General features: G+C 44.9%; 1 protein-coding gene across 4 annotated transcripts in view; it reads right to left on the bottom strand.

Moving 5' to 3' along the window:
- Positions 1-3,057: 3,057 nt before the first annotated feature.
- Positions 3,058-23,088, bottom strand: part of LOC137449559 (cystathionine beta-synthase-like protein) — a 34,585-nt gene continuing 14,554 nt past the window's right edge. For 3 of the 4 annotated variants that reach the window (XM_068155185.1, XM_068155187.1, XM_068155186.1), the window contains exons 6-17: positions 22,051-22,130; positions 17,857-17,991; positions 16,637-16,706; positions 14,870-14,961; positions 13,894-14,019; positions 13,084-13,168; positions 12,775-12,880; positions 11,907-11,984; positions 11,069-11,203; positions 10,036-10,144; positions 6,123-6,207; positions 3,058-4,452 (exon numbers count right to left, since the gene is read on the bottom strand). In XM_068155185.1, the coding sequence (XP_068011286.1) occupies positions 4,343-4,452; positions 6,123-6,207; positions 10,036-10,144; positions 11,069-11,203; positions 11,907-11,984; positions 12,775-12,880; positions 13,084-13,168; positions 13,894-14,019; positions 14,870-14,961; positions 16,637-16,706; positions 17,857-17,991; positions 22,051-22,130 (1,211 nt within the window). In that variant the 3' untranslated portion in view covers positions 3,058-4,342. The remainder of the gene's footprint in view (positions 4,453-6,122; positions 6,208-10,035; positions 10,145-11,068; positions 11,204-11,906; positions 11,985-12,774; positions 12,881-13,083; positions 13,169-13,893; positions 14,020-14,869; positions 14,962-16,636; positions 16,707-17,856; positions 17,992-22,050; positions 22,131-23,088) is intronic. The other variant, XR_010989424.1, reaches the window with a different exon arrangement.

Genomic DNA, 23,088 nt, shown 5'->3' with positions numbered 1-23,088 from the left:
GACATGGCAGTTGGTGCCATGGTTTAGTAGCCATGAGGTCTGTGGTGACAGGTTGGACTTGATGATCTTTGAGGTCTTTTCCAACCTTGTTGATTCTATGATTGTACGAAAGGCTGTTGGCTGACAGCAGCAGTGCTAGGAAACGCCTAGCAGTAAGCGTACTCTGTGCAATTCACAACGGCAAACAGAAGATTTCAGAAACCATTTAATGATGTTTGGTGAGCAGATGAGGCTGCCCTGGCTGCTTAGAGGAAACACAGCTAGAGAGAGTTCTGGAGTCTGCCACAGCTTGTGCAGGCAGTGGGAAATCACGTCGGATGTGACGACTTCAAAACGATCCTCGACTCATGGCCCGATAACTGCTTGCAAAATATTACACAGGTCTTAATGGATAATTGTCTTCAGGTAAGAAAAACAAATCTATTTTTGCAGAGCCAACAGTAGACCAAAAAAACTGATATGCTCTTAGGGTGACAAACAGATACAGCATAAATAGCTGATGTGAGTAACCATGTGCAAAATAGTGTCCAGGCATATGGCCGGCAGCTGTTTAATCAGCAGAGGTAAATAAAAGGCACAGGCATGCTCTTCAGGAACAAAAAGCCCAAACAAAAGCAAACAACAACCCCACTCAAACAAACAAACAAAACCCCCAATCAAAAAAAACCCCAACAAAACAAACAAAAAAATTCAAGCCCACAAAACCCCCAATCCAAAACACCACCACAACCCGAGCTCAAACAAAATCTCCAATACAAAACAACAAAACAAAACCAAAATCCCCCCCAAAAAAGACAAACAAAACAAACCCCAGCAAACTATTCTGTTCAAGCTTTGGAGCTGAATTTCAGGGTAAACACCAAACTGGTCCTCATGTTGTTTGAAAGAGAGGAGTGCAGCACTCACACAGTCCTACCACTACTAACCAGGACCAGGCTACTAACAGCATTCTCACAAGCACAGAAGAGCATCATGCTCATAAGCTTCTGCACCAGAGGAGCTTCAGCTCTGCAGGATTCCCCATCCCTTTCCTTTGCTGCCTTCATCCCTGCTATGGGAAAAAGCTCTGGAAAGCTTTTCAGTCATTCAGCAACTCCTTATTTATTTACCCAATTCTGATCAGCTGCTACTGTGGGTAAGGATGGATGCTGGACACCTTTTCCTCCTTGTGCCAGTGTAGAACAGGAGACAGCTCCTGCTCTTAACAAGCTGCACAGGCAGAACAGCCTAGGTACATTTCTTTAGATGCTTTGTCATACCTAGAGTGCTTCAAGACTGGCATCCCCTCTTCCACCTAACCCTTAATGGGAAGGCCGTGAGTTCAAGCCTGCAGTGGGCAGTAGCGTCCTCCCTACTCTAGTCATGAGGTCTGTGGTGACAGGTTGGACTCGATGGTCTTTGAGGTCTCTTCCAACCTTAGTGATACTGCATACTGAACCAGCCCTAACCACCCCTTCCTTCTCAGTCAGCAGTGCTGCCTGCTTTCATATAGAATAGAATAGAATAGAATAGAATAGAATAGAATAGAATAGAATAGAATAGAATAGAATAGAATAGAATAGAATAGAATAGAATAGAATAGAATAGAATAGACCAGGTTGGAAGAGACCTTCAAGATCATCCTGTCCAACCTATCATCCAACACCACCCAATCAACTAACCCATGTAACCAAGCACCCTGTCAAGTCTCCTCCTGAACACCTCCAGTGACGGCGACTCCACCACCTCCCCGGGCAGCCCATTCCAATGGGCAATCACTCTCTCCGTGTAAAACTTCCTCCTGACCTCCAGCCTGAACTTCCCCTGGCACAGCCTGAGACTGTGTCCTCCTGTTCTGGTGCTGGCTGCCTGGGAGAAGAGACCAACCTCTGCCTGTTTACAACCCCCCTTCAGGTAGTTGTAGAGAGCAGTAAGGTCACCCCTGAGCCTCCTCCTCTCCAGGCTAAGCAGCCCCAGCTCCCTCAGTCTCTCCTCATAGGGCTTGTGTTCCAAGCCCCTCACTAACTTCATTGCCCTTCTCTGGACTCTGGAACAGTAAACTAAACCCAAGCAAACAAAAACCCCATGAATTATAAATCTGTATATGTTCCTCTGTCACAGGTAAAGCTTCCCCTTAATCTTCTTCTCCCCCAACTCCAAATTCTCTCCTGCTGTTCTGAAAAGCAGCCTTGGGGAATCTACTCCTATCATTCTTATATTCTTGCTAAATTCATGCTAGAGGTTGGGACATGGAGATTTTACAGACACAAATGAGAAAAGGAAAAAAAAAAAACCCAAATAATTACTTGTATATTTTTAGACTTTAGTAGTTCATTCCAGAGCCCTGAGAAAAGTTGTCTGAAATCTTAAAGAGGTATTTGAATTGAATGGTTAGACTGTAGTTTGAGGTATGTATGGATGATGTGACTTCATTAATGACCCTAATCTAAAGGGACAGCCAATATCTAAGGAAATAAAGTGAACAAGGGCAGAATAAACTTTGCTCTTTAATGCCATGCTGGCGAATGCTATCAGAAATCAATCTCGGGCTTTTTATTATTACAAAGTTCTTAGCATTCACAAATTTAAGGTGAGAGGGAAGCAGCTGGAAAATATACCAGGCTGTCACAGTGCTGACAGGCAGCACTGCCACTGGGGTCACTTCTTTGGCTTTGAGCTCTTGCCTCCTTTGGGCTTCTCTCCCTCCTCCAGGCCACCTTCCTCACTCAGGGCACAACTGCAAAGGCTCTGCTCGATGCTCTTTGCTCAGCACTGACATGGGACAGGGCGGCTTTCACCACCTCTCCTCTAAGCACACACTTCCAAACTGTACAGCAAATTCAACTGGCACAGGAAGGCCAAGGTAGAATGAAATCTGTACACAGGAGGCAGCAATTGTGATTTTTAAATGACCCCTTTGTTTCCTCTCAGCTGACTCAACCCTCTTCAGCTTTTTAAAATATCCAAACAAACCAAAAGTGACCAACCAAATCACTTTGCTATCCTACCAGCAATAGCCCCAGCCTAAACAGTATTTTTCTACTTCAGTGGAGAGAAACAAGCAGAGAAAAACATCACTTTTACTGACCAAAATCTTTATTCTTAGCGAAAGACCAGTCAGAAGATGATTAGAGCAGTCATTACGAAGATGAAGAGCAGCTATTCTTCTGCATTAACCACAAGGTGATTCCAGTCATCAATTACCACTAGCAGCAGTCAGTAGCCTGAGCACAGCTACAGAAGTCAAACATTACTGAAGAATCCAAAGGTACAGAAGTGGTGAAAAGTTGTAGTTGCACACACCTGCCACACATTACTCTCGTGTACTCTTGACATTACCAGTCCATATTGTGCTTGCCAGTTACTTCCAAGCTTGGCTGCAGTGAATTCAATTGATATGATAGAGTTTTTCTTCTGGAATAAAGCAGTACAGTATAGAAGCACTTGAACAGGATTTGAAAGAATTTACAGCTCTTGACAGATTACCTTTGGTTCTTCTAAAGCATGCATAAAAAGAAGCACTTGAACATAACTAAGAAGGTGAAGAAGTAAGGGGAAGGTAGTAGGTGAAACAGTCTGATTTTCAGAAACCTTCAGGCGAGAAGCTTGATCTTACGTTTTCACTTGTGCTTAGGTGTCAGGGTACAACTGGAAGAAAGGAGAAAGGGCTGTGTCTGCAATGAAAGCTGGTGCACTGTGTAAAACAAAGGCATTGGTCTGTCACTTCACTGTCAGGCTGCCACTGAAGCCATTTCTTTCCTCAACCCCAGCCCTCTGGATTTGTTCCTGTTTTGCACTGGTGTGACCAAAAATGGAAACCCTCCTTTCTCCTCCTCACATCCCAGTCCCATTTTAGTCTTCACAAATATATTATCTAACTTAACACTCTTGCATGAAAGAAAACCCCAACTAATCCAGAACTTCCCAGAGCTCCCTTGGTCCTCTGCTTCAGTAACTTTTTTATTTCCACACATCTTATGAAACTGAAACAATGCTTCGGAAAGCGGGACTTTAGACACCACAAGTAAGGAACACACCAGTTAGTTTAGACAGTATCTTTTACACATATACACACACATACACATATATATATATATATATATAGGTAAAAAAATAAATTGTCTTGATAAGAACTATTGCCTAAGCCGATTAAGGAACAAGTCCCCAGAAGTTGTGCAATGCAGCAAAATGCGCTGGCTGGATAGGTGGCGTCAGGATAGTTAACTGCTCATTTTCAGGATTTGGAAAGAAGGAGAAACAAACAACACCTCAGGGAGAGACCACTGTACCAAAGAAATAAACCTGATTCTTTGCTGGAGATTGCAAAATGTTGTTGAAGAGGCTGCACGCCGCTGCTTGGGCCTCAGTTGTACTTCCTTTCCCGTTCCCGTGCGGTCACAAAGTTAAGCAGGTCGATGGCTGTGACGATGCCAAACACCATTTGTCGCTTGCTGGAGGAACCGTCACTGTGATCTGCACACAAAGAGGGGATCCCAGCTTTAGGAGGCACCAAAACACAGCATGCCACCCCGTTTTCGTGGCACTGCTTGTAAAGGCAAGTGCCAAGCCACCTCAGCTCCATGTGTCTGGGCCTATTGGTGGAGCTGGTTATCACTGACAGCCTTTGTACATTGAGGGAGAACCCAAGAGGCATCTTGACCAACAGTCACACATGAAGTGGCAAGGATTTTCTTTGCAGCAAAAGGGATACAGAAGCCAAAACATTATGGAAGGAAGGAAGAAAGGAAATAAGGCAGGCAGGCAGGAAATAATGCAGGCAGGCAAGGGTCCATCAGATTTTTCTTAACATAAAAATTCAACCCTAAGGCTCTGTTATAAAGTGTATTTTCCTTGTACATTACTTTCTGCAGCTAGGCTTGAAGCAGCTACAAACAAATATTACCTTGCTTGAACCAGGGGCCACTAAAGAGGGATATGTGACACTGCCACTGTCAGATATAGACACAATTAGCATAAAACTCACAATACAACATTTCACCATTTATATACCAAAAAAAAACCCAACTTATTAACCATCTAATCATTGCTGCATTGAGAGGACAGGTCCAAGTGATTTTCCATTGGGATCATAAGCCTTTGACCTAGGAACTAAGTGTCCAAGTGAATTCTGACCATTTGTCTATGGTCTAAGTTCTCTGTTCCTAAAGTCTGGCTGTATTGAGATGTTTAACCTGCTCAGTTAGTTCAGCCTGCTGAATTGTCCTGTACTTTTCCTTTACACAATCTTTGCTCCACTGCAAGCTTCAAGTCAAATTCTAGGTTTATAAACAGTTAGTCACAGTACAGCCAGGAGCATATCCTTATCAGGAACAAGTCCAAATTTGATGACTATTCTTCAATTGCAGTTATAATTGAGGTGCCTGTCAGATAAATTTATCAAGTGAGTCTTAATATTGGTTTTAGTTTAGTTTTTCAGTGTCTGTAATCTTGCAAGTTGCCTGCAATAAGGAAGAAAAAAACCAGGAAAAAATGTTACATGTACCAGTGAAACAGCCTAGCTTTGGAGATTATTTAGTCATGTACAGTTCATAAAGAAGGCAATGCAAAGAGATTTGAGATGGATGAAGCAAAGCAGGGCTTGGTGGAAAACTACCAGGTGAAGGAGAGTAAGGTAGAGTAAATGAAACAGACAGGAAAATGAAATACTAAGCTGTCTTGAGATGGTGATGTCAGTGTTGACACCTAGATCTTAAACTTTGTGAAGTTGTAACAAAGGCTTTGCTTTAGGAAGGGAAAACTGAAGCATAGTTAACCTGCAGGGGTCACTGTGGTGGAACTGTGGAAGTTGTACGACTGGAGTAGGAAGAAGCAAAGATCAGTTATACTGCAGGAGAATATCTGTTGGCTTACTGCTACTAACAAAGCCACTGTGCAGTGGCATCCAATTCGGGGCAGCAGCTTTCTCCAAAAGCTGGTAGATGGCAGTTTGTGAGGCTATGCATGGATCTAACATTTACTCCCCAAGAATTAAAGTGCCAGTGTCTTACCAAGCATTATGAGCGCACAGTTACACAGACAGAGGATTTGTCTTCTTCAGAAGTTATTTTCACACTCACACTTGTACTTGCTTCTTGCTACCACTCACAGATTACCTCTTACAAGGTGCAGTACATCATACTCACATTGAATTTGTTCGTGAACCACTAGAGCAAAGTGGTCTATTTCCAGGATATGAGAGAGTTTGCCCAAGTTGTCTTTCAGGTTAATCTGAGGAGACAATTAGAAAGCTTAAAGGAAAGAGCCCTTTATATGTTTAGTAGTCAATAAACCAGTACTAAACCAAATACCTTTCCACACTGCTCCCATCTCAAGTACTGTTCAACGCTAACAAATCAAAAGCTAACTTAAAAGACCAGCTTGCTTTGTTTCTAATTTCCAAACCAGAACAAAACACACCAAACCACAGGAAGTTAACCATTCTGACTCTGTAAACATGATGAATAGACTGAATACCATCTGAAAAAAATGTTAATGATGGAAGGAGGTCGAATGTTCCATGTGTCTAACAAAGGAGGTTACCATAAAGCTCATTCCACTCGGTGATTTCACCCTAGCAAGGCTGGGAACAAGTGAATGAATCGGGCTGCAAATCATTATGAAAGTGAATACAGTCTGCAAAGGTGGCAGGGGAAAAGTCCAAACAAGCCCCCAAAAAACCCCAAAACCAACCCAGGGTGAAGATTGCTCAGCTAACACTACATTGAAGTGCAAATCAAGGAACTGAGAATTAATAGTGCATTTCTAGGGAAGTTTAACTTTACTAAGACTAAACAAGAAAGGGCCCTGTGCTGACTCAGCCGGAAGAAACACTCAGCCAATCAGCTACTGGAACCATATGAAAGAATGCATCAAACTCTTCTTCCTACATGCTTTAAAATATTGAGCATCAGCAACAGGTCTGTTACTCAGGTGACTCTCCCTGGGTAACGGTTGCACCCATTATCTGACACACTTCCACTAAAAGATTAAAGGAATGTACAGCAAAGTCAAACCTTGCATTGCAGGTTAAAAAAGCCTTTATCATGCAGTGAGCTTGGCTTGTGGCTGAGCAATAAATGCCACAGCATGAACACTTAGGCTGTACTGGAACACAGGGCTCTTGTCTCCATGCTGAGAGTTAGAAGAGATCAAAAGGATTCCCAGCAGCTTGTGTTTAAGGGGTGTGCAAGCTGTATTGCATACTGCAGCATCAATCCTTAAGCCTGTGGGTCAGGCAAGGGCTGAGGTGAAGTCTGCAGCTACTGCCACATCAGTCCTACTATCAGTCACCACCACTGACAAGCAGTTTTGTGCAAATGGACATGCAAAGCCTGACTTTTGAACCTAAGTTCAAAGCTCACTGAAGGGGTAGAGCCTGTTGCCATCTGACTGAGCACAATCAATAGCCTTGTTTTCAGGGACTAGGTAGGCTGAAGATGACCAGGAGAAGCAGCCCATCAGCAGCTCTGGGATAGCTACGAAGCCATAAACATGTTTTGAAATGCTTAATGGAAATACAAGAGAACTCCCACTGAGTTTTCCCCTGTTTCATCACTGCTCATTCAGGCTCTCTAAAAACGTTGTTCAGGAGTTTTCTCACATTTAGGCACTTTAAGAAAGAGCCCTACTGTGTGCGTAATGCAATTAGCCTATGCTCATGCTACTACACTGCACAACTGGGAGTGCTTCTTGAGCTCTTAGGGCAAGTGATAATGCACTGCTCATGGCCTTACAACTCAGTTCTCTTCTTCCACACATCTAACAAATGCTAGCAGTTGATCCTTTGAAGAAAAATGGGTAGTAAGACTCCAAAACAGTGGAACTAAGCTCTGAGTTCACAGGAGTTGCCCCACTCTCCACTAACACTCAACACTCATTTGGATTGGCAAATTATCCTGTGATTTGTGGTTCAGATCCTTAGAGTTTTATCCTACTGGAGACTTTAAAAATCCATGACCATTGCTCTTCTATTCTAAGAGACTGTCACAAAATGGTCATATCAGAGTGATCGTATCAAAGAAAGCTTCCCAGGTTGCCAGAAAGATAGCTTAGCCTTGGTAGGCACAGGCAAAGCTGATTATCTTATTGATGCATACCATGGTACATGTCCCAACTGTAGGATATCCTAAGTCATTTCAGTGACACAGATGACCTGTTTTCCCCATTCCATCAGTAAACAAGCCAAATAAGCTTGACTAAAGCAGGAGAAAACCAAAGTGCATTAAATCATCAATTCAAGTGGGAAATAGCTAATGAATTATGCTTTTGGTTAGCATTTTACCAATACCACCACTTGTGGTGCTATTCTCCATTAAATCATCAATTCAGATGGAAAACAGCCTTTCAGTTAGCATTTTACCAATACCACCACTTGTATGTTACCCCTTTTCCATCCTCCACCAAAAGTCAGAACTAAAGAGGAAAGAAGAAAGAGGAAAGAGGAAAGCTCTTCTCTGCTGAAGAAGCATGAGGAACTTCAAGCTGCCCAGGGAAAAAAAAGCCACAACTTCAGAAGCACAGAGGATTGGCTGCTACAGCTAACACCAGTACAGCTTCAGAAATGATGACAAACCACCAGCCCCAGAAAAACTTAAGGTGTCCAAGTGAGGGAGAACATGAACTAAACAGATTTGTTATGCACCACATTTCCACCTGCTGCTTGATTATCTGTCTGGGGAGGAAAAAGTACCTTTACATTTGTCCATAAAGAATAAGCATCATTTCTCAACCTCAGGGACTTTGTAGTTTGTAGACTGAAGGGACCCATTACATTCAGAGTCATAGAATTATAGAATTGTTAGGGCTGGAAGGGACTCCAAGGATCATCTAGTTCCAACCCCCCTGCCCTGGGCAGGGATACCTCACACTAGAGCAGGTTGCTTACAGCCACACCCAGCCTGGCCTTAAAAACTTCCAGGGATGAGGCTTCTACCACCTCTCTGGGCAACCTGTTCCAGTGTCTCACCACCCTCATGGGGAAGAACTTCTTCCTAACATCCAATCTGAATCTAGCCATTTCTATTTTTTTCTTCATTCCCCCTAGTCCTATCACTCCCTGACACCCTAAAAAGTCCCTCCCCAGCCTTCCTGTAGGCCCCCTTCAGATACTGGAAGGCCACAATAAGGTCTCTTCAGAGCCTTCTCTTCTCCAGACTGAACAGCCCCAACTCCTTCAGTCTGTCCTCACAGGAGAGGTGCTCCAGTCCTCTGCTCATCCTCGTGGCCCTTCTCTGGACATGCTCCAGCACCTCCAGATCCTTCCTGTAATAGGTGCTCCAGAACTGGATGTGGTACTCCAGGTGGGGTCCCACCAGAGCAGAGTAGAGGGGGAGGATCACCTTGCTCAACCTGCTGGTTACTCTTCTCTTGATGCAGCCCAGGATATGCTTGGCTTTCTGGGCTGGAATATGATGTGATTTGCTTTCTTATTTCTGGAATATGGTCCCTCATCTGCTCTGAGACACTGTTGCAATTAAAAGCCTGGTGGCAACTAGGGCAAGCATTCCATGTTAAAAATGAAATCCCTTTCCTGCTAGAGAAGCAAAGTGACAGCAACAATAGTTTATATTTTAAAAGAGCATCCACAGAGCTGGGGAGTTGTGGTGTCTTGCACACTACGTTGGATGGACAGGTGAAACTGGCTGGCATCAAAATTCACTTGTCTTGACAACATCAGCATTCAGCAGCCATCCCCATTTCAAGCAAGGTGCCTGATACAAGAGGCAAACAGCTGCTTGTTTTTAGCTGATACAGAAATTATTCAGAAGAGCTGTTTCAACATCTCTGTCTCTCCTCCTGGATTGCCCAGATTTGTGCTGGCATTTTGGGGGAAGGAGGAAAGGACTATCATGCTAGAAGAAAGCCTGTTGAAGTAATGGAACAGCACAATACAGAGACACAATACAAACCTGGGAGTTTAGGCCATGTCTGTGCTCTGTAATGGCTGCTTTGTGTGACTCCACGTAAACCTTACCCAGCCTGATGCCACTGTCACGTTAGGACACTTACAGCAGTACTTTAAACCAGAGTTAGGAACTGCAGAATATACCTGCTTACCTGCTTAAATTGCTTGTAGATTACTTTTCTGACTTCATCAGAAGGTTGAACTTTTCCAGCAAGCAGTGAAGAAAGCATGTTACCCAAGGTCACCATGCCCAGAATCACCCTGACAAAGCAGAGAGAAAAGGTAGGCCTAAACAACACAAACCCCTCAAGTGTTCCTGAAGATAACAGCATCCACTCTCAGCCAGCCTGCAGAAGTCAGCTCACTGCTTCCTTGTGTGAAGTTGTATTAATGGTGTATTTGGATTCTGTGTCTGAGAGTCCAGTTCTCAGAAGTTCTGGAGACACACAGAAGTCAGCAGGTGCTGTGGGTGCCCGGCCCTTTTGAGCTTTGAGCTCTTTGTAGCTCTGGCTCTTGCAGCTTCCAGAGAGAGCTTTTGAAAAGCACAACTTCATTGTTTTAAATCCTCCTCTGCCTTTTGAAAGGTGTGACAGGGCCAGAGACATGCTCACCTCAGTTCTGCTTATTCCCCTTCTTCCTGTTGCATGAAGCTGTGACAACCAAGCCCCTGGAGTTATCTAGAGAATAACTGCACAACTCTTCATTATTCACCCTGCCCTAGGGCAGACTTTCAGGGTAATAAGGCATCCCAGGTTGCTGGGGACATCCTAGTTTATAAGGGTCACTACAACATTGCATTGTAATGCAGTGTTCCGAATCAACTGGGTGAAAGCTGTGGTGGAGATTGGTAGGTTTGGAGTTGTTCATTTTAAATATGATTTTTTTTTCTTTGTTAGGTTAAACAGCTATTTACAAAAAATAAATTACCTTATCCTGCAGAGAGACTTAACTAAGTGTACCATAATAATCATTAGAAGCTTATTAAGTGAAGGGCAGGACAGTTCTGGCATTACAACATCTTAAGTCCAGCACTGGTGTGTTTAAGCTAACATTTCTGAGCTCTCTTACTTATGACTGGAGAATTATGAGAGGATATTATACTTCTAGTAAGCATTTAAAAGACATCCCTTGGGACCTGGTGAGGGGAGTGATACATATGCTGAATAGTGATATATGTGGACATACCCAGATTCATCAACAACTGGTACCTGGTCGAATCCCTTCTCCCGGAGAATTTCAACAGTCTTTGCACAGGTAACAGTTGGAAGCACAGTCAGGGGAGCAGAGAGGCTTAGCTCCTGAATGCTGATGTTCCACCACCTGAGGATGAAATGAAAAACAAACCCATGCAAGTTTTATGCAAAGGACAGAACCAGCTGTTCACATACAGCAGCCTTCAGCACTACAGAAATGACAAAAGGCTGCAAGGCAGAGCCAGAATTCAGCCAGGGTCAGGTCAGTAAAGTTTCAAGGCTTTCACATTCTCTTCCCAGTGTCAGAAGCTTAGTAGAGTATGAAAAGGTTTTAAGACCAAACCTTTTTCCTTCATTTAATCTCCTTCTAGGTTTACAGACAGTTAGTGGAGAGTACTAATCTCTCTAGTTTCATTATTTATATCTTACACAGAAAGTGTTATGCTCCTCCTCAAAGAGTTAGCCATATTTATAGTCATTATGTGCAGTAATTTAGGGAAGATCTCCTTCCAACTATTGTAGACTTGCAGTGCTTTGCACTCAAGAACTCTGATCTTGGAAGGCTTCTTTGTATACATTTTCATTTCAAATACAACCCTTTTCATTATACAAAAAACAAAACAAACAAACCAACCCCCAAATAAACATTAAATACCAAGTCCTATTCTGCAGCCATGCAGCTCAAAGGAGAGGTTAATAAGGGCAGTGAACACAGTGAAAGATTGGCTAATCAAACAAAGTAGTGTAAATTGAAATAAGTTTTAAATTAGCAATGCCATACAGTCACTTGAATAGACTCATGAAAGTCCAAATGGATCTGACATGCTCACCAAGGTTTATTGACAAGGTCATCATCTTCTTTCATGAACCCTTTCTGAATCATCCATTTGTCGCTCAAGAACTTGGTCCTGGAAAGCATCAGGAAGTGAAAAGCTCATGAAAAGGCTGAACACGTGACAGAAAACCTAGAGGCAGCTATTTACAGCTCACTAGCACTAACATCTAAAGCATAGTTGAAAATATACTGCCATTTACCATCCAAGCTTAACAGCCAGGGACACTGAGAAGAAATAGGAATCCCATAAGAAACAAGAGTTTCAACTACATCAGTCCCATGTACTATAATAGACACAACCTGGAGAGGAGAAGTGCCAGCCTGTACTCAGGCAATGTCTGTCCTTAAGTTCCTAGTTGCTTAGCATGGTGCTGCAGGAAAAGTCAGGAAGCACAACTGAAAATACAGTGTTTTCAGATATGTTTCAATGCAGTAGGAGAGAAATAACTGCTCAGCACAGCTCCAAGCCCTCTCTCTTCCACCTATAGAGTCACCCCAACCCTGGCTGCTGCTGCAGTAGTGTTGTGTTCTGCTGTGGACACAGGCAAAGAGAGCAGTTTTAAAGGGGCACATCCAGGAATGAGATAATACCAATGGTCCCCAGTAAAGCAAACACTGAAAGCAAGTCTACTGCTGTGAAAGATGCTAACCAGTGATGGTTATATATTGAAGTCAGGCACGAGTTGGAGCTCAGCTTTCAGAGGCGTAAGCTCCTTTCTACTCAATGTTAGACCCTTTCCAGATATCGTCACAAGTTGTGCTCCAGACACATTCCTTACTTCAGTAACTGACTGCTACAGAAATAAGGAGGTCTGAGGGGCTGCTTTACCCTTTTGCCAGATAGGAAACAAGCAAGTTCTTACATGTAGTTCCTGACGGAGTCAGGGAGGATAACAACACAGCGCTGACCTTCCTTCAGCTCTTTGGCTGCTTTCAAAGCTGCAGCCATGGCACTGCCTGAGCTGCCACCTGCCAAGATTCAGATCAGAGACCAAAACTGTCAAACATTGAGCAAAACAAGAAAAAAAATGAAAGAGAGGAGGAGAGATAGTAGAAGAAGTGAGGGTGAGGAGGACAGTTTCTGAAGTGGAATGAAGTCTCCTTGACCTGCACAACGCTTCAGCCTTCCACATGCTGTTCAGAGAAACCCAAAGGATTTAAATCTCTCTTACCACACAGAAGCCCTTCCTCTCGGATCAGCAGGCGTGCTAAAGCAAATGACTCCTCATCATTGCTCTTGTACCACTGGTCCACGGCCTGGGGAGGGGCAGGAAGACAGAAACAAAGGCCTGTTTAAATGAGAAGGGCTAGGGGAGATACACAACCAGTGTGAATCCAAGCCACGCTTTTAGAGGTAACCGCTGCCCTGACAAGACATGTTCCTGGATTTCCATTCTCCAAATGCCAAGCATTTGTGTTTGTCTGCCAAAGTAAGATGACCACACTAGCACAGAAGGCTTCTTATTGAAACCTTACTGTGAGAGCTGGCTTTTCTTGTGAGTCAGACAGAGAGAGCATCAGTGTGCTCCCTTCTCAGAGGGCTTCCCAGGGACACGGGCTCTGCTCAGGACACAGTCACATTGCTTATGGCCAAGAGGGGCTGGGGTGCTTCATTGGTTTCTTTTTGTTGTTGTTGGTTTGGCTTTTTTTTGTTGGGTTTTTCTGTTTGGTTGCTGGGGGCTTGTTTGTCTGGGTTTATTTATTTACTTGTTGGGGGGAATTTTTGTTTGTTTAAAAGAAAAGTACTGTGTTCTAGCCCAGTGTTATCTGCTCACAGCATTTCAACTTAGCATTGCAAGTCAAATATGGCCAGTGCAGAAGCCTTCCAAGGACTGTTTTTTTCTCATGGAGAGCACAGGTTTTGCCTGCTAGCCCTCCCCTTTCAGCTCAAACAAATACTTCTAAGTTTTTCCTCCACCTTTCACCTCAATTCTGCATCCCAACAGAGGGCTAAGAGCAGTAAACCAAGAAATATGACTTACAGATCTGTCCAGCACTGTGGGGATAAAATCATATCCAATTCCTTCCACTTCATACGTTGTCTTGTCTGTCTTATTCAGTTCTTCTGGTGTGGCAAGGATGGAGCCTTCAGGATCGACACCTACAATCTGGAGAAGCAGTTTCCACTTTGGCTACCATGATACACTGCTTTTGAGAGGACAGCTATTTACTCAGGAGCTCTGACCTTGCTACATTTGTTGGTGCCACACTGGCCACACAAACAGCCAAGCCAACCTAGTTATTTCTTCTAGCCATCTCATTTGTTCTTGGCACCCTTCACCTTCCCAAAGAGCAAAATGCTCTGCTGCTTCAGACCCCATGGCAACCCATTGTGTCTCCTCAGGCTGTGGACACTAAGTAAGGGGCATCACTTGTTCTACATGGGTTTTGCTTGGTTTCCTCAAGACAAGATTGTCCTCATTCACATCAGGCACCACTACAGCCATTACCTTTGTGCCACATGTATGATGCTAAGTTTTGTTTTGTTTACCACTCCCTGCATACATAGTAAAATATAACTGAAACGTAATACCAGCTTCTGTGAGACAATCTAACACAGCACCCAGACAGACACACAGCTTTGTGTGTGCAGAGAGAATTTCACTGAGCAAAAACTGAGCAGCTCCAGACAAGGTAACGAAGGGGCAGTCAGAGAAGAAACATAAGACTGTAGACCACACCATAGAATGAAGTTTCTCAGACACTCCATGAAGGGCTCTGAGGGCCAGTTTTCATCTGCTGAGCCAGTCCTGAGCTCTGGTCACAAGTAAGCCCAAAGCATGATGGTTCCAGATAATCTGATTTTTTTTCTTTGCTGCTCAGAACTACCTTCTAAATGAGAACATCCAAGAATTTCCCATGGAGACCTGGGACAGGCATGCAAGGCATGGGATGTGCCAAGTGGAGCAGTTTGAGGTTCACTCTACTAAAGAGAAATGTTTCAGGCTTGCCACTTACTTTGCAATCTGGACACTTCTCCTTTAGCTTTCTGGAGATACCAGTGATAGTACCTCCTGTGCCAGCACCAGCCACCACCATGTCTACTTTCCCTGTTTAAAGGTGAAGAATAGAAGGCATTTGTGCAATTTCTCCAGCACAACAGATTAAAACCCCACTTAAATCAAAGTGCAAACTTTCTTTAACAAACACACACACACAGAGGTAAGATAAGGCTCTGTGTTACGAGATCTACTTTGAGACCACCTTGCTCAATCCCCCTTTACTTCAACAACGGTTTTGAAATACCCATCCAGCAGCCTGGCACCAATTCATGGTACTTTGAACAGAGCTGGAGATGGGCCCACACAGCTGACACCTGTAGTTTTCCAGTCACTGCATTTGCTGATGTAGATGATTCATGCTTTAACTTAGAATGAGCAGCCCATTATATTAATTTACTGACTGAGAGCCAAGAGCATGGGGTAGGCATTCATTGAGAGATCTGCTAACACAACTACTCTGGCATTTTCATGTGAAAAACACTGCTCTGCTCTGCTCATCAGCACCCAGAGTGAGCACAGGTACAGCAGTTCACTCTGCTGTGACACAGTTTCCATGATGCACCCACACGACAGCTTTGTTAATAAGAGCACATTTTAACAGGTCACTAATTCACACACAAAACCAAATGCTCACCAGGCAGAACAATTACAACCCTAGGCACAAGTTCAGTAATAACTATGTAGTGCCTGGCCTGTGAGAAAAGGTAAATAAAACAAGAAGCCTAAAGCTAGAACTCATCTAGACTCTCAGTTTGGCAGTTTATATACTCATTTTAATTCAAATGTGAAGGAAAGTTTGCCACACAAAGACAAGCTGAATCATCTGAACAACTCGAGTTACTGTGGAGAGAGGGAAGAACTTTTTGCTTGGCCCTCACCTTATTGAGAGGGAATTTAACTACTTTGCTTATTAGAGGGTCCCATCAGAATCTGCACTGTTTCATAAGGCAGGTCAGTAGCCTCTTACATGACTTCCTTCTACTATCTATGGCAAATGCCTACATGAAAGGCTGCAGTATCCCACTGAATGCTTCCCATAGCTCTCAAACCAATTTCTCAGCTGGATGAATTAGCCCAGCTAACAAAAGCTCTCTGCTGCCACAGCTCAACCACTTCTGGCACTCCAGCTTAGCTCAGTGACCCCTGCAGAGTGAAAAAGGTCTTATTGGTGACAGCTGCAACACAGAGCAGTTTGTACTCCTGAGGGTACCTGACTGAAGAAGCTTGCAGCATTCTGGAGTATTTGGTCTGTATTTGTGATTTGAGAAAATTGACCCTGTTCTTTTATGCCAGTCTACTTACAGCTCCTTCTCTTTCACAGAATCATATAATGGTCCTCCAAAGGTCAGCTAGTCTGACTTCCCCTCAGTCAGCAGGGACATCCTCCACTAGACCAGGCTGCCAGGGCCTCTTCGATCCTTACCTTGAATATCTCCAGGGATATATTCAAGGGAGAGAGTTTCTAAGAGCTCATTTCCACATCACTACTTTCTCTACAAGCAGAGGAGACTAAATCCAAAGTATTCTTCTTGAACAGAAAAAAACCCTGAAACACTACTGCAGCTACTCAGGCAAGGGAATTCTCTAATGACACAGCATATATATGGGATTCACTGTACCAAAGTCCAAACATTTCTCATCTACCTCAGGTCTCACTCTCCAAGTACCTAACAACAAGAGAGGACTAGGGTGCCACTGAAGAAGAGCAGTAGAGCAAACATACCATCACACTGCTGCAGGATCTCTTCTGCTGTGGTGTCATAATGCGTCAGAGGGTTGCTGGCATTACGGTACTGTGTCAAAAGACAGAGCAGCCATTAAGCAGATCAGAGAGACAAACCTGACATTATCAGGCTTTTCAAGAACATGACAAACATTCTCCAAGCCCCACAACAGCTACACATACTGGACATAGGCTTTTGGGGGGGTGGGGGGGAAGGTACAACCTTCCTAAGCAACCTAATTTAAAAGTAGCTCTAAGGTGCCAGCTGGCTCCCGTGCCAAGATCAGTCCCGTCTGTGGGGCAGTTTCTTTTAGCAACACGACCTTTGTAGCCATTCTTCCACACAGGACTGCCAGCTGAGTGGAAAAAGCCACTCACGTGTTCTGCCGTTTCTGCCAACACAGGCTCGTTTCTGCCCTCTAGTGACACTAAAACCTTGCTACCCTACAGGGCGGTCACAGAATCACACAGAATCGAGCAGGTTGGAAGAGATCTCCAAGATCAAGTCCAACCAATCACCTAACCCTAACTAATCAACTAGACCATGGCACTAAGTGCCTCATCCACCTCTAGGGACGTCGACCCCACCACCTCCCTCGGCAGCCCATTCCAATGGGCAATCAGTCTCTTTCTGGGAAGAACTTCTTTCTAACATCCAGCCTAAACTTTCCCTGGCACAGCTTGAGACTGTGTCCTCTTGTTCTGGTGCTGGTTGCCTGGGAGAAGAGACCAACCCCCACCTGGGTACAACCTCCCTTCAGGTAATTGTAGACAGCAGTAAGGTCTTCCCTGAGCCTCCTCTTCTCCAGGCTAAGCAACCCCAGCTCCCTCAGCCTCTCCTCACAGGGCTGTGCTCCAGACCCCTCCCCAGCTTTGCTGCCCTTCTCTGGACACCTTCCAGCAACTCAACATCTTCCTTGAATTGAGGGGCCCAGAACTGGACATAGTACCCAAGGTGTGGTCTAACCAGTGCTGAGCACAGGGGCAGAAGGACTTCCCTGCTCTTGCTGACCACACTATTCCTGATACAGGCCAGGATGCCACTGGCCTTCTTGGCCACCCGGGCACACCAATGCCTCCTGTTTGCTCAATGATTGCTCAACTACTACCTGGGACATCTTTTCCTCCAGAGACACTTGTAAGGTGTTGAAGTCTGTCAAGGACACTAAGGAACAAGGCTGCAATACCTCCTGCCACAATACCTGCACCTTGGCTCTTACCTGGTCTAGTATGTGTGCATTTGGGATTTCATTTTTCAGTCTCCATGCTACTCCCACGTGAGATTCAGGAGAATCAAATCTGGCAGTAGTTGGGGTCCTCACAATTTCAGCACCCAGTGCTCTCAGAACATCCACCTGTAGGAAATAAAGGTGGTCAAAGTACCCCCAAACAAGCTCCCAGCATAGAGACTTCATTGAGATGCAGGGAAAAGAAAACACCTTCCTTTTCAACTTGTCAGCAACAGTGGTTCTCCTAAACCCCAGCCTCGCATCACTGAGCCAAAGGTCCAAATCCTTAATGTCATTTGGTTGCAATTAAGCTTTACATGGAAGCTAGATGTCAAATTTAGGTTTCTATTCTGAGCTTTGAGACCTGTAGGGACTATTACTACACCTTCAGAAGCCTCATTCAGGCAAAAACACCTTTTCCTTTCATGTCAGTCGCACATGTTCTGCACTCAGCAGTGCTATAACCCAGGATTTTATATATAAGTACAAATTACATGCATTTGCCTCCTCCTCTGGCCATAGTCAACAAAGGTGACCTCCAGGGTCCTATGCACAATTCAACTGCTACAAGGGAAAGAAAGTTTATGACACTGAGCTAAGGCATGTCTCCTATGAGGACAGACTGAAGGAGTTGGGGCTGTTCAGGCTGGAGAAGAGAAGGCTCCGAGGTGACCTCATTGTGGCCTTCCAGTATCTGAAGGGGGCCTACAGGAAGGCTGGGGAGGGACTGCTCAGGATCTCAGGTAGTGATAGGACTAGGGGGAATGGAATGAAGCTGGAGGTGGGGAGATTCAGGCTGCAGGTGAGGAGGAAGTTCTTCCCCATGAGAGTGGTGAAGCCCTGGAATGGGTTGTCCAGGGAGGTGGTTGGGGTCCTGTCCCTGGAGGTGTTTAAGCCCAGGCTGGCTGAGGCTCTGGCCAGCCTGATCTAGTGTGGGGTGTCCCTGCCCATGGCAGGGGGGGTGGAACTAGATGATCCTTGTGGTCCCTTCCAACCCTGACTGATACTGTGATACTATGATAGTGGGGTGGGAGGCCTTTGGTGCTGTGGCACATGGCAACAGCCATACTGTATCTTTCTCTCCAGAGCAGGCAAGAACAAGCAATGGATATAGGCCTTCAGAGTTATGTCCTCATTTGTGCCACTGCCTTTCAGTTGGAACATTGAAAATGTTCAAATTGAAACAAGTGGCTTTGCTGACAGAAACTTACTGCCTCAGCTGTGAAGCACAGGGGATCTCTATTCTCTTTTTTGGGTGTAGGTGCAGTACCACATACCAGGGCTTGCTGTAGAGCTAGATGTTTTGTGTTTTCCACACTGAAGGTAAGAGGATATTACCCAGGTGGCTTTTCCTTCATTTGTTGCTGTGGTGACACAGATGAGACACTTGCCAATACCCCAGTGTAACTTGAGAAGATAAACAGTCTCCCTCACAGCCTTGCCCAGAACAGAATATTAAAGGCTTCAGCATTGCTTTCCTTGGCTCCCCTTTGCTCAGTGAAGGAAAGCTAACCAAGTGTCATGGATTGAACTGAACCTGCTGCTGTTATTCCTACCATGCTGCAGGCATGCCAGCTTCAAAAATGAAAGTGCTGACTGGACCAAAAAGTATTATGGGGCTTGAAGTTCAGATTGCAGCATGGAAGGTTTCCTGTTCCAGTTGCTGCTTCTGGGTTCTGGGTTCTTGGGGTGTTGGTCTTTTCCACTGGGATGGCAGTGGGACAAGGAAGGATGGGGCAGTAGTTTTCTGGTGTGGGTTTTTGGCTGGCTTGCTGCTGCTTTGTGCTGTGCTGCTTCTGCAAATAGACTAAGGTAATTCTGCATTCTGTACCATGGATATCAGAGGTTTGATCAGTAAACTCTCTTCTGCTCTCACTACTTTTTTTTTCCTTTTTTTGGTCTCAGTCCCAGGGTTTTTTGTGTGTTACCTCTTCCCCTCACTCCTGTGCTGGGAAAACAGCCAGGTCAAGCCAGTGGTTCTGCTCGGCCCCTTTTGTTCTGATTCAAACCATATTGCAGTGCACCAACACGAGGCAGCAAAAGCAGCTGTGTTAATTAAGACAGTCGACTTTGGCAGCACACAAAAGGATTGAGACAACAAAAGAGAGAGATAACAAGGGGATTCAATTAAGACTTGAAGCTTGTTAAAAGAGTTTTATATAGTTTTTTCCCCCTGTGCTGCATTCACTGTGTTGAAGTATTTGCTATCTGCTGGCAGCTGGCTCCTGTGTGTTGGCATTTTGTGTATATCCCTTCTGGTGAGGAGCCTTATCTCAGGGAAATGGCTTACAGCTGTGATGCTCCTGTGCTGGATGCCAGCAGGCCAGGGTTTTTGTGGAGCAATACAGGGCTTTCTCAAGGATATCACTGAGAGATCCGCCCCGATGCTGAATAATGAGGAGTGGCAGGGTGCATGGGAATATCTTGAGTAAATTCTTAGGGCAGTGGAGTCCTCTGCTGGTTAGGAAATTCACCTCTGAGCAAGTGCAAAATGCTGAGAAGCTGGTGAAATGTTTAGGAAAAGTCTGTTGTCAGCCAGGGAGTCCCGAGAGAAAGAAATCATTGTGGTGTGCTGGGGATTAGCACATGCATAGCAAAATCTTCTCACCACTGTTCAGAGGGCTCAGGAGCAAGAGGAGGTCTCTGGGCAAGCAGACATGGCTGCAGCAGAAAATCAGCCTGTGCCAGTACCAGCTCCCCCTGTGCAGGAAGAGAAACCTAAGGGGAAAGCAGCTTTTTCTACAGAAGATGAGGACAAGCAAGGGCCATTGTGAGAACATGAGAAAAAGCCAGAGCTGCTTGTGCAGTTCTTATCTCTGGCTTTGGAAGATGGCCAAGGACAAAGAGTGGATGAACCAAACAGAAGGCCTCAGCAATGTGAGGGAGAAAATCTCTCCTCCTCTGTCCAAGCCTATATTTCAGCTGTGAAGAAACTGCCCCAGGAGGTCCATCAACTCAAGAACAATGCTCTGCTCCCCACCTGTACAGTCCTGTGTTTCAGCTGGGAGGAGCAGGTGCTCCCCCATCTGAGGGAGTGAATCTGGGAGGTACACACCACAGTGTACCCTGTGGGTTTATTTGCATGACCGTGGGGAGGACATGAGGAAGTGGGATAGAAACCCCACTTCAGTCCTAGCTGAATGAGTATGTGAATTACAGGGGAATTCTTCCCTGCAGAATGATGCCTCAGTTTCCAGTGGGAAATCACCCCAGAAGAGCAGACAAGCTGATACTGCTTCTGATTCTTCTGAAAAGACTCCCAAAGCATCTTTACAAGATGTAAGTGATTCCAGTCAGAATTAGAGGGGCCCTGCTTCCAAACAGATGGAGGGGAGGGACAACTAGGTTTATTGGACTGTATGGAACCAATGGCTTGGCAGGTTGAAGAGGTGGAACCCATCTGTATTTCTGGTGTGACAGAGGGATCTCCACTCCTGCATCCCTTGGAAGCTGAACATCAGAATGAAGCCATAGTTTGCTTTCACTTGGAGGGGTGGAAGGAGTCACTGGACTCAACTGCCCCACTTGACTGCCCCAGGGGTAGAAACACAGCTCCACCATTTGGACTGATCCAGACTATACTGGAATGAGTGGAGCTCCAGAGCATCAGCAATGAGCCATCTGTGCGCTGCAAAGTGATCTCACTTTGAGTGAGAATGGGCAGTGACTGATGAATGATGCCTATTCTTTGATGTTGATTGCTGCTGGGCATGATGCAGATGGCACAGAATAAGGGGTGAAAAATGTCATGGATTGAACTGAACCTGCTGCTGTTGTTCCTACCACGCTGCAGGCATGCCAGCTTCAGAAATGAAAGTGCTGACTGGACCAAAGTATTATGGGGCTTGAAGTTCAGGTTGCAGCATGGGAGGTTTCCTGTTCCAGTTGCTGCTTCTGGGTTTTGGGTTCTTGGGGTGTTGGTCTTTTCCAGTGGGATGGCAGTGGGACAAGGAAGGATGGGGCAGTAGTTTTCTGGTGTGGGTTTTTGGCTGGCTTGCTGCTGCTTTGTGCTGTGCTGCTTCTGCAAATAGGCTAAGGTAATTCTGCATTCTGTACCATGGTTATCAGAGGTTTGATCAGCAAGCTCTGTTCTTCTCTCACACTACAGCACTCATCTGCACCAGGAACTCTGCAAGTGAAAACATGCTTATTTTTAAACACTTGGAAAATGAAAGCAGACCTGACCTTTTCCATGCTCATTTTCTCTGGCATCACAATGATACAGCGGTAACCCTTCACTGCTGCAGCCAAGGCCAGCCCAATTCCTGGAAGCAAGCAAAGACATGTAGAACGTACAAGGAGGAGCAACAAACAACAAAATCCACAATGCCAGCTTTGGCATGCCTGGCTTTAATCAGATTTTCAGCAAAGGAGGTTGGAAAGGGAAGGTTTCTGACTGCTGAGGAGATCTGCCTTTACAGATGCTGCTAGTTCTGAGGATCCCAGCCAACAAAAGTTTAGTCAAGGATAGGGAAACTTGACATGTGCCAACTGCTAGCTTTACCACATGTACAGCACCTTCCTCCTGTCTCACCCACTTCATTTTTACAGAAGTAATTCAGGAAAGGAATGAGTTTTAAGCTAAGGCAGACTACATCAATCATTTCTGTACTGTCAGAAGAGCATTAGAGTCCAACTGACTCACTTCTGCACTAAAGCCCTAGTTAGCAACGTGCCAAAATGAAGTCTTTTCTAAAAAGACAAGATCTAGATGCTGTGTGTGATTAAGGTTCTAAGGCACCACATTAACTTGCTACCACAGTAAAGTACCTTGAATGTTAGAGACACACCTCATTTTTACTTCAAAATCTGTGTGTCCAGCCTGATTTCTGCCTTACAGCTTGTCACTGTCTGCCTTCCTGATGAGGTAAGATCAGAAGTGTCTAACCCATAGAGGACAAGCTTATACCTGTCATCAAATCTGCTGCACAAGCAAAACAGATCTAGTTAGTGGATGTGTTTCTGTGGGCAAACTGCACCTCCTTTGCTGTTTTCAGTACTGGGTATGATATCAAGACATGCCCATGACAATGCCTCACAGAGCAGTGTACCCCACACAGACACTTGCTTGTTCAAAGCTGTTTCTATATGGTGCTGGATTGTGTAGGGGTTAAAAAAAGAAAGCCTTCAACTGTCACTGGGAGGTGTGCAAAACTTACACCTCAAGTAATTAAGTACTGTTTAAATATTGGGGGTGGGAACTTCTTCAGTATATTAGAGAGA

Source organism: Melanerpes formicivorus, unplaced genomic scaffold, assembly GCF_026170545.1.
Source record: "Melanerpes formicivorus ecotype bairdi unplaced genomic scaffold, bMelFor1.0.p_v2 SCAF_30, whole genome shotgun sequence".
Classification (NCBI taxonomy): Eukaryota; Metazoa; Chordata; class Aves; order Piciformes; family Picidae; genus Melanerpes; species Melanerpes formicivorus.
Note: the sequence above shows the minus strand (reverse complement) of the source record. Positions and strands in the feature narration are given on the sequence as shown.